The sequence below is a fragment of the Mastigoproctus giganteus genome, chromosome 8 (assembly GCF_048544385.1).
Source record: "Mastigoproctus giganteus isolate SK-2022 chromosome 8, ASM4854438v1, whole genome shotgun sequence".
Taxonomy (NCBI): domain Eukaryota; kingdom Metazoa; phylum Arthropoda; class Arachnida; order Uropygi; family Thelyphonidae; genus Mastigoproctus; species Mastigoproctus giganteus.
Genome location: NC_143582.1, coordinates 165,352,097 through 165,364,413, shown reverse-complemented (window position 1 = coordinate 165,364,413; position 12,317 = coordinate 165,352,097). Strand labels below are relative to the sequence as shown.

The 12,317-nt window shown below is 37.2% G+C and overlaps 1 protein-coding gene across 1 annotated transcript in view; it reads right to left on the bottom strand.

Moving 5' to 3' along the window:
* Positions 1 to 1,616: 1,616 nt before the first annotated feature.
* The window catches only part of LOC150081979 (GTP-binding protein 8-like), a 105,656-nt gene continuing 94,955 nt past the window's right edge, over positions 1,617 to 12,317 (bottom strand). Inside the window, exon 8 of the mRNA XM_090379875.1 lies at positions 1,617 to 1,927. Coding sequence (XP_090236001.1) covers positions 1,849 to 1,927 — 79 coding nt within the window. The 3' untranslated portion in view covers positions 1,617 to 1,848. The remainder of the gene's footprint in view (positions 1,928 to 12,317) is intronic.

Below are 12,317 nucleotides of genomic sequence, written 5' to 3'. Positions count from 1 at the left end.
TATGTCACACCAAACTGACTTGACACTGCACTGTCCAGCGATGTCCACTGGCTTCACTTCCTTGGATTTTATGTATTTATTAACTAATAGCATAACCCCTCCTCCCTTCCTATCCAGTCTATCTTTTCTGTAGATGTTGTCCCCAAATTCCAGTTCTGCCTTCCTTATATCTGTGTGACACCAAGTCTCTGATATCCCAACAATATCTGACTTTGATGTTTTGAGCAATACCTCAAATTTATCAAATTTATTTACTAAACTCCTAGCATTGGTGTACACGCAAGTATACATGCACCTATTTCTATTCTTAGCTACCCTAACACAACCCATGTGACACAACTCATATAGTAGTAGTAGTAATAGCAGCATGTGATGCAAGAAAGTAAGTGTATGAGCTTATGCAGGATCAGCAAAAAAAAAAAAAAACTATTTCACACAACCATTCCTTATAAAAGTTTTTCCAGTTCCTCCTTGAATTTATTAAAGCTATCAACTTCCACAATGACAGATGGAAGTTTGTTCCAGCAATTAACCACCTGGTGGATAAAGGCAAATTTCTGCACATCTATTTTACAATTGCCTTTCCTCAATTTGAATTTATGCCCCTTCAGGTTCGTAATCTGAGCAAGCGGAAGAATCCCATCAGAATTCAGCGTGCTCAACCCAGCCGCTGCAATTTGGAGAGCTTAAGCCTGTCTTGGTAAGAGGACCCCTTTGTTCCCCTCACCAATCTTGTTGCCCTTCTCTGCAGATGCTCTGATGTTGTTGCTGATCTCTAATGTTGAGTAAGCCCCTAGTTCCGTAAAGGGATTTCCACCGTGAAATGTTTTTTGGCAATAAAGGATTTTAATAATAATAATAACAAACTAAATCAGCATTAAACAATAAATTACAATTATTTATTCTAAGAATTAAAAATCTCTACTTTTGGAGTCATACCTAGCAGAGTTCAAAAGATCACAGACAATTGTTTTTTTTTTGTTTTTTTTTTAATATACATAAAAAATCTGAATTCCTGATTTTTTTTAAAATTTAGTTGGTACAAATAAAGAAAGAAAAAAGCATTCTAACAACAAAAGAAAAAAAAAATAATAAGAAACAACAAATAAGTTTATTCTATGTCATTCAACATAGTATGTCTGTGATTTTTTTTTTTTACTTGAATTCAAGTGTTCAAGTTTTAGAAGTCTAAAAGAGATCTGGCCAGCTCTAGATATGGTACTCAACTATTCAAAGTCAGATAATTATATGTAGCCTAATATAGTCACATGCAACATTTGATGTGTTATTTAAAAAATAAATGAAGATAAGTAATAAAAATGCTAATTTATCAAGCATGACTTCAGAGTTTAGTAGCAAAATCAATTTTATAAACATTAATTACACAGTATGGATTATTCTTCAAAATATAAAAAAAATAAAAAAAAGAATAAAAAAAATACTAGAAAATAAGAAATGTGGACAGTCTCAAAATATTCATAATATATCAACAATTAATAACTTTATTGATTTTTCCATACTATTCTGAATCAAGTAGTTCATTATTTCACAATCTTCAGAAGAATTACATTATTATACTTCTTTGAAGTGATACAGTAATTATCTGGTACCCCAATGAGAATATGTCATCAAATGGTTATAGTTTAATACCATTCAGCAACTGTGTGCATAATTAGCTGGCAAAAAAGCAGTGAAGATACCAGTGTCTGTTTCATTATTCAGTGGTGTCACTTCTACCATGAATAAATGTATTCATAATGCTTTAAATAAAAGTTCTGCATTTAAATATTGCACTAATCTCAAATCTCCAGCACCCAGTTACTACAACTGATCATATGATATCGTTCATCAACTGTGCATTGCCAAGTTACCTGTAATATATGCAATAAAAGCCTGGAGGTAACCAATTCCTTCCATGGTCACTGAGCTAAAAGTTCAAAGGGAGAGAAAAAAAATAAGATAGTTCTCCTGTTTTACTAGATATATTTCAAATTTTTAAATGCTAATTTATAAATTATGTCCATGTATATAAAATAATTTTTCTAAATTAAATTATTAAGAATTATTGTGTCTATAAATAAAATGGACTATTAATGCCAGACTTAAGAAAATAAAAACAATTACAAAAATCACCTCCCTTTCTTTCAAAAGTTCAACTGAAAAAAGATTTGATATCTCAAAAAAAAAAAAAAAAAAAAAGTGAGCCAAGTTCTTTCACAAGATTTGCAAAAATCTCCACCGTGAAAAGACACGAGATCAAACAGTGATGCCAAGTTTGTTATAGGCTCAACCACGGAAAGCAGTGAGATCAAAAGTTATGCTAAATTTGCAATTTAAATAATGTGATGAAATTTGCCAAATGTTTGATAAACTTTTAATCTGGTTAGCCAATAGCAAACTTAGCATAACTTTTCCATCTCACTGGTTCGTTCTAGCCTCACTGGCTGAGGCTAGAACGAACTTGGCATTCACTGTTTGATATCAAACCTTAAATATACATCCATGTCAATTTTAGCATTTTCTCATATTGTATACACTCCCACCTAAAAGTTTGGAATCGCAGCTTATGACAAGTTTTCATTAATTTTTTTTGAAATTAGCTATGACAATATAAGGTATAATACGAAAACACAACACGCTATAAAGCACTTTAAGATTTTTTTTTATTAAGCATTGAAAAATTTACAGCAAAATATATTGAAATTATTAATATTAACAACTATACTGATTTTTCATCAAAATATCCTCCACAAGATTTTATCACTGCCTTACACAGACATGGCATTCTGGTGATTAATTTTATAACAGTGCCTCGACTAAGTGTCTAATATTGTCTTGACTAACATTATTGCAAGGAATCTATACGGTTTCCTATAAATTTTGTGAAGATAGGCAGACTTCATGGACTTGATGGTCTAAATGATCCCATAAAAGCTCTATTGGCTTTACGTCAGGCAACTGAGGCGGCCACATTATAATTTGCAATACCCTCTCCTGTTGTTTAACTGCTAGAAAATCCCAGCACAGCTCAGAGCTGTGCTTTGGGTTATTGTCTTTTTGTAATATAAAATTTCTCTCACATAATTGAAGTCCAGATAATATTATTATCTGGACTTTTAATATTATTATCTTGACTTAAATAGTCCAGATAATTATTATCTGGACTTCTTAAATACTTTATAAACTTAAAATCTTAAAATACTTTATAGTGTGTTGTGTTTCTGTATCATAACTTACACTGTCATAACTAATTTCAAAAAAATTAATAGCATTATGTGAAACAATGTTTCTATAACCTTTTCTTAAATTCCTTCAATTCTGACAATGTCACCCACTCCAGAAAACAGATGCAACCCCAGATCATGATGGAACCACCACTGTACTTGACTGTAAGCACTAAACAATGTGGTAGCATTTTTGTTTTCAGTTGATTGTCTCATATAAACTCTATTCTTGAAGCTTGGATCCAAAAATTTCAAATTTGGATTCATCCATCCACAGTACGTTTTACTTCTCTTCAACTGTCCAATGTTGATGGCTCTTAGACCAAGCCAACCATTTATTTTGATTTTCCACTTTTAATAAGGGTTTTTGACTGCTACATGACCATGAAATCCTGCTTCTTTAAAATGAAGTTTTCAGTAGACGAAGACATGGGAGTTTCTCTGTTCCTGTTGAACTCAGCTTGGATTTCAGGTGCAGTAAGTCATCGACTGCATTTAGAAATCACAGTTATGATCTTATCTTATGCTTTTGTTATTACATGTGGTTGTCCTGATCGCAGTTTGTCCTTTAAACTGCCAGTCACCTTGAATTGTCGAATAGCAGCTTGTACTCCTTTAAATCAAAACACCTAGCTTCTTTTTTTTTTGCTAATACGAGGGGAATTCAATACATTATCTACCTACCTATGAAGGAAATGAGATAGAGGCAAAAATCTGGTTTTATTTTTCAATGTAACGCCCCTGAACTTCAGTACATTTGTTCCATTTTGTTGGCAATGAGGAAATACAAGACAAATAAAATTCTTTGTCCTGCCTATTAAAGAATGCAGAAACAGCAGACTTTAGTTCATTATCATCAGCAAAGCAATGTACTCACTGGGGGCCAGATCCAGGTCTGTAAGGTGGATGGGTAAGTTCTGTAAAGTCACAGTCTTTCAAAGCAACAGCAGCAAGTGACCTGTGCTATGGTGTGTTGTCCTGAAAAAGTAGCACACCTCTGGAGAGTTTTCCACAGTGTTTTTCCTTTATAACATCCCTTAGATTATACAGTAGGAATACATATGACTCCCCATTGATTGGTTGGTTGGTTGGTTGATATGATGTTTAATGGCACAAGGGCTGCTAAGGCCATATTGTGCCTGATTCTATTTGGTAGTGCCATTACCAGTTAAAATCTGTAAAATAATCCCGTCTGCTTTAAGAAATAAAAGAACTCAGTTTGGATAGTATAGCTATTGGAGACAATGCAAAGCTAGATTTGCATTGTCTCCAATCAGATGTGGTAATGTCAAAGGTTCTTGCAGATGTGAAAGCGATTTGAAAATTTTGTTTCGATAATTATTATAATGATTGCAATTTATTAGAATATGCCTCACCGTAAGTGTAGTCTGACAAAATGTACAAATAGGCGGATCTTCCCCCTTGAGGAGATAAATATGGGTTAGATACGTATGCCCAATACGCGTCCTAGCCAGGATCACCTCCTCTTGCCTATTTGATCGCATGCTTGAGGGCCACAACTTAGGTTCCTGTTTAAATTGAAGCAGTTTATTGCCGTACTGAGCCTGCCAGATTTGCAACCATTGCTCTTCACACACGTTTTTTATGACTGATTTGTAGTCTGTGTATGGCACTTGGTAGTTAGTAGATCTTACATTGATTGGATGTTTAGTAGATTGATCTGCGTATTCATTTCCTTTGATGCCTACATGGCCTGGTATCCAACAGAAACTGACTGATTTGTTTACAGCTTGTAACACAATAATCTGTGATCTAATTTGCTTCAAGACGGGGTGGATTGGTTTGAATGGATTTTTCAACGATTTTATTGCACTGAGAGAATCAGAGTAGATCATAATTCGCTTCCTGGAGAGATTAATCACGTGATCCAGAGCTATTTTAATTGCCCACAGTTCAGCAGAATAGACGCTGCATTCCTTTGGAAGGGACACAGAAGTAGAAAAGATAGAAGAAACTGCCGCTGCGCCCACTGTCGTACTTGTTTTCGAGCCATCGGTATATATTTGAAGACACTGAGAATTTTCTGCGACATGTGCAGCATGGAGTTTCCTGATGGTAAGGTCTGCTGCCTGCTTTTTCCCCCATTGTTGGAATGAGAAGTCACAGACGGGTGTATAATCAGACCCCGGAGGGTCGTGATTGCTCATTTCCTGAAAGACATTACCCATGTCTAGATTCCAACGTTGTGATAACTGTAGCAACCTTATCCCAATAGGCTTGTTTTCGTTTGGTTTGTTTTGATAAAATGTGGTCCATTGGGGCTCAAATAAGTATGGCGAGATAGGATGAAAAGGAAGACTCCGTATTTTTGCCGCATAGTTGAGAATCAACATTTTCCTCGGAAGATGGAGTGGAAGTTCATGCGCATCTATATATAGACTCTGTACAGGGGATGTTCTGAATGCTCCTAAAGCAGTTCTTAGGGCACTGTGATGGATAGTGTCTAGCCAAGTTAGTGCACTTTTCCTGGCAGAGTCATAGATTGGAGCTCTGTAATCCAAACGAGATCGAATTAATACCCGATATAGCCGAAGCAGAGTGTATCGGTCAGCACCCCATGTCGATGAAGAGAGTACTCGGAGGATATTTAATTTTTTCAAGCAAATGGTTCTGAGATATGTGATGTGTTGTAAGAAGTTTAATTTATTGTCCAGGATTAGGCCAAGAAATCTGATACTATTGGAAAGAGGTATGGTGAAATTTTTAAGATGTAGTTCAGGCTCAGGGTGGATCTTACGTTTTTTACAGAAATGAATACAGTTAGATTTTTGTGTTGATAAGCTGCAGCCATTGCGAGACATCCACAGCTCAATTTTGTTTATTGAGAGATGAAGCTGTCTCTCAATAGAATTCATAGTTTTTCCTTGGCACGAAATCATGAGGTCATCTGCATAATGATATAATTCTACTGTGCTTGGAATATCATGGATGACATTGTTTATTCTTATTAAAAATAGCGTAGGACTCAAGACAGATCCTTGAGGGACCCCCTCCTCCTGTATATGAATTCTAGAAACAACATTTAGATGACTAACCTGGAAGGTTTTGCCCTGGAGAAAGCGCTGAATAAACAAAGGAAGCCTGCCTTGTAGACCAAAGGTGTAAAGATCCCGAGGAATACCGAAACGCCATGTTGTATCAAAGGCCTTTTCTAAATCGAAACTTACCATAACGAGGTGGTCATTTCTGACAAAAGCGTTTCTGAGGTTTGATTCTGCTTTGGTCATCATATCTAATGCAGATCTGTTTTGCCGAAAGCCATACTGATTTTTATGCAAGATGTTATGTGACTCAAGAAACCAGGTAAGGTGCTTAAGAACCATTTTCTCCAGTGTTTTCCCCAAACAACTAGTTAAGGAAATTGGACGATAATTTCCTGGATTAGAAAGGTCTTTTCCTGGTTTAGGGATGGCTAATACAAGTGAATGTTTCCAAGAGCGCGGATGAACATCTTCCTCAAAAATTCTGTTAAAAAATATTAAAAGAATTTGTAAAGCAGTATCATTCAAGTGTTTTAGCATGATATAAAATATACCATCAGGGCCAGCTGCACTATTGGGTGATCTGTTAAGAGCATCCGTTAACTTGGATATAGTAAAAGGCTGATTATATGGAAGAGACAGACTGGTGTTGAAATTTAACTTATACCTTTCTGCTACCACTTTAATTTGTTGGAATGAAGTATCATATGAATTTTCTGCTGAAATTTTTGCAAAGGCTTTAGCAAAAGCGTTTGCAATGTCTTTGGAGGAAGACAGTTCCTGTCCATTGCAGATCAATATTGGAGAGGATGACAATGGATATTTGCCATTCAGATGTTGGATTTTCCTCCAGATTAATCTAGTATCGGTGTTTTTGGTGATAGTGGAAGCAAACTGTATCCAGGATTCTTTTTTGGCTTTCCTTCTTATTTGTCGTGCTTTAGCGTTTAGTTTCTTGTAATTTATAAGGTTAATAATAGTGGGATGCTTGCGGAAGATATTCCAAGCTTTGTTCTTTTCTTTTTTTGCTCTATTACATTCATCATTCCACCAGTAGTTTTTGCACCTGCGTGGATGAGTCGACGACTGAGGAATAGCTTTATCAGCTGCTGCTAGTATCCGTTTAGTAATATGGTCATTAGCTTCATCTATTGACTGGTTCAGAATGAAGTTTTTATCCAAAACTGTACTTGAGGAAAATTTTTCCCAGTTTGCCTTTGTAAATTTCCATCTTCTGCGAGTTTCCGGATAGGTGGGGGGTAGTTTGGAATTTACAAGTAATTGGAAGATGATCACTATTGTGGGGATTATCCAATACTGCCCAATGTATACTTGGCTACAGAGCGGGGGAGCAGATAGACAGATCTATGGCTGAGGTATTTCCTGAGGGAAAATTAACATGAGTATGTGCACTGGTGTTCAGCAGAGTTAGATTTTGTTTGTCCAGTAATGTTTCTATTAGCTGCCCTCTTTTATCCATATGTAGACTTCTCCATAACGGGTGGTGTCCATTAAAGTCACCCATCAAACAAAAAGGAGGTGGTATCTGGGCAAGGAGCTCATCAAAGTCTCGAAGTATATACGTTTGGTTTGGTGGAAGATAAATAGAAACAAGAGATAAAGATATTCCAATTTCTATTCTTACAGCAACAACTTCTAAATTAGTTTTTAAGGGGATTTGTCTGGACAGATTAGTAACGGATACCAAAACCGCTACACCTCCATGGGCTGCAGTTGCTGTATTCCTGTCACGCCTGTACAAAATATATTTCTTTATTGAGGGGGTCACTTGTGGAGTTAAAAATGTTTCCTGTAAACAAATGCCTGCTGGATTGAAATCTCGGATTAGGTCATAAAGTTCGTCTGTATTAGTACGTAGTCCTCGACAATTCCATTGTAAAATGCACTTCATTATTTAGTTTTAGTGGTAGGATGATCCGGTTGCCTTTTAGAGGCAGTAGGCTTATTGCAATCTATTTTAATTTTATCTTTTTTAGGAAAGGTAGGCCGTCCAGTGTCCATATCTTCTTCGGCATGAATTTCTAATATAGGTTCTTGTTGAGTTTTGTCATCTGTATCCATTTCTGCAGTATTAATTTGGGTTTTAATAGAAGATTCAGCATTTGTCATCCTGGTCTCACTTTGTGACTTGATGCCACTAGTGGTGGGGATGGAAATTGGGGTATTACAAGTCTGGTCTCTGTTGTTTTGCTTCAAGGATGGCTGAGGAACTGAAAGCTGAGCTCTAGCCCATTCAGCAAGTGATATGTTCGGTGGAATTAAGTCATTGGTTTGTGTAGCAATTGAACGATATTTCTTTGTAACATCTGCATATGTGCGTGCAGGAGTATCTTTCAATATTTGTCGTCTCGCTTCCTGATAAGTCACTTTATTTTCAACTTTAAATTTCTGTATTTTTTTCCCAACTTTCCATAGCTCGCAATTTCTAGAATATGCAGGATGATCTTCCCTGCAGTTAGGGCAAACTGGAGATGTAGCAGTACAGTCTGTTTGAGTGTGATCATGGGATCCACATTTTGGGCATATTGTGTTTCCTCGACATGTTGCCTTAGAGTGTCCGAACTTCTGACACTTATAACACCGTATTGGATTTGGTATATACGGGCGGATGTGGCAATTTAGATAACCAGCTTTTACAGTATTTGGTAAGTTTGGAGTATTGAATGTGAGAATTACACTGCAGGTTGGTATGAGATTGCCATCTCTACGAGTCAAAATTCTCTTAGCTTGTATGACTTTTTGGTCTTTAAGTTCTTGTACAAGCTCCTCTTCTGTTACATTCAATAGATCCCACTCAGAGATAACACCTTTGGAACTATTTAAGGTTGAGTGGGGAGATATTTTAACAGGGATACTACCAAATGTTGTCATCTTTAACAACAATTCTGAATGTTTCGACTGTGTACTTTCCACAAGCAAATCCCCTGACTGTAACCTTTTTACCATTTTAGGTGATCCAGCAGCATTTTCTAGAAATCTCTGTATAATAAATGGAGAGAGTTTGCTCACTGGTTGACTAGTTAAGGAATGGATAATCAGGAAAGTTGGATACTCGGGTTGATGATTATGTATTTTTAAGCGCTTATGTTGCGCACTACCTTCATCAGAGTTATACCAATCTATGGTATTTGAGCTTGAAGGCTCTAAGGCTGGATAATTTTCTTTATCCATGTTGGCTCCTTTTCGCCCTGGGGGATTAGCTTTTCCACCCAGGTTACCGGCCCCGCCATGGGGAGGCAGGAGCAGTGCCGCTTTTGGCCAAGCACAGGAGTTAGTACGGTTAGTATATACAATAAAGAAAAAGGTACTTTCCTTTTTCTGGCTCTCTTTCTATACTTTTAAAAAGTAGAGCTAATCAACAGAAAGACTTATGAACAAAATGAAACAAGGAAAAACTCAGTCGCTTTAGAAAATTGCTTGGCCTCAAGAAACGCTTGGCACCCGGGGCCACTCCCCAGTGACTGTCTGCTTATGTTCCAAGTACTGAATGTACAAAATTCCTTCAGCATTCTAAAAAATAGTGGCCATAATCTTTCCAGCTGGAGGTTGTGTCCGAAATTTTTTGGGTGGGGAACAACCCTTGTGCTTCCACTGAATTGATTCTTCCTTGGTCTCAAGGATCCCAGTGATGAATCCATGTGATTCAACAATGGCATGGCAGTTAGCTGTGATGACTGCTATTATATGTACTCTTGTTAAATGCATTTATAAATATGTTTTTTTTTTAAGGTGTTTATTTTAAATTCTTTTGTGAAACTCGGGTATAGGTTAACGAGGTTCATCAGGTTTGACTATTTCTAATCAAGGAAAGATAATATTTATGCTAAATTTATGAATAAGTTTGTTTTGTCAGTTAGAGCATTCTTTGTTCTAACTGTCAATTCCAGCTGCCTAAGCTTTAGCATAGCGCTAGTATTTGAAATTTTTAAGAGCTGTTTTTTAAATTTTACAAGTTATGGATGCAGGGGACTTTATTAGGTGAAGGGGTTTGTCACATTGATTAGTTATATCTAACTTTGGGAGAAAATATCATCTTATTGGAAAAGATATAGATTTTTAGAGACTTGAGTTTTAATTAGTAAAGGCCCATACAGCAATTGTTACATAAAAAAAAAAAAAACACTTTGTCAAATGGAGTCAGATTCACATAGGGGGTGGTTTCATGTATGATGAAATTTGTGGTGTGGAACTCGAGAACGTTGCAGATTTTATGAATTTGTAAGCAGAGAATCTTCTGAGGCTTCTGTCTATGGAGGTGCGGATGCAACTGGCTCTTGCAACTGCCAACTAGAGAAAAAGCAATAGGAGAAAAGTTAAGATCAATACTCCTGAGAATGATTCGGATAAGGAATTAAGTAAAGTTAAGAGAAATGTTCAGTGATATGGATTTGGCTGAGGAAAATAAAAATTTCTTCAGTAAAAATTGAGATAGGATATGACACTGAAGCGAGTATTTTGTCGTGTTCAAAGGGAATTAGGAATGAAAATAGTATGCAGCACAGTAGAAGGCGGGACGTCAGTGACAGCCATATATATTTCAGCCAGCTTGATAAACAAAGCCATGCTGAAGCTGTTACTGACCAGGGAGAGGGTATCAAGTTGGAAAGAAAAACATGGTTGCAAAGCAAACTGAAAGATGCCCAAGGCAACCCAAACCTTCAAGTAAAGGCAAATGATGAAATAAACAAGACAACAGAGTTAGCGAAAAATACTGAGCCAACCCTCCCGACCCTTCAAAGCCAACTAGAAAACATAATGAAAGAGTCCAGCAGTCAAATCACCACTGTGCTGCATGGAGAGATAGTAGGCCTTTGGCCTAAACTGGAGACAGTCTCATTGAATGTACATCTTGAAGCAGAGAAAATTGCAGCAAGATTAGAGGCATATTTTGACGGTAGAGGAAACCAAATGGTACACAGTACTACCTATGCCGATGTGCTGAGTAATCAGCACAAAACTCCACATCCACCTCAAAACAACCACTACAGAAGACGAAGGTGCTCCTTCCAAAACCCATCCTCTGTGGCAGGCTTCAGCAACACAAGGTTGGGTTTTGGCTTTGTGGTGCTGAAGCCTGCCACAGAGGATGTTCCAAACACGAGTGAAGAAATTAAGACCACAATTATAACCAACTTAAGTGGAGACCTTAAAACAACCACAATCAAATCGATTAGGAAAACCAGAAATACCAGAGTAATAATTGAAACTGAGACCAAGGAGGATGCAGTACATATACTGACTAATACGAGAATCAAATCATTAGGATTGATGAGACACCCAGAAAGAGAGGACCCTCGATCATCATTTATGATGTTGACAGAGAACTCACACCAGATGAAGTTAAGGAAGAGCTTTCCAACAGGAATTTGCAGAACCATTTGTAGTTTTCGTCTGATATTTCCAAAATATCAGACGAAAACTACAAGTCGAAATGCCATAAACTGGGTTGTAGAGCTTGTCCCCTCAGCATGGCCCATAATTAGCAACCAAAATAGGATATACATACTATGGGGAAGCCACCGCTTCAGAGTATGTGGCGGCCACAAATCTTTTAAGTGTTGCCGTTTTGGTCACACTATGCACACGTGTGCTCAGGCCGTTTCTACCTGTGGCCATTGTACCGAACAAGGGCATGACTTCAACTCTTGTCCAAATAAGTCTGCAGCACCACCTGTCTGTGCCAGCTGTGAGTCCCAGAAGATTCAGCATAATCACCTGATCAGGGAGAGTAATTGTCCTGTCTATCTGAAATTTAAGAGTATACACCAAACCAGAACCAATCATGGGGTCGCTGCCTAAAAAGTTCAATGGCAAAGAGATAAAATTTTTCCAAGTAAATACACAGAGGGCTCAAGCGATCGTGGAACAGATTACAATAAAGGTGGATGAGGAGAACTGTGATGTGATAATGCTGCAAGAACCCTATACGAATAACAAAAAGGTAAGGGGATATCCCTTTGCATAAAGACAATACAAAAGGAAGGTGACACCCCCCTGGGCTGCCATCATGGTGCGAAACCCGAACGTCACTGTTACAAGGATAGACCACCTATGCACGGCCTGGGCCACG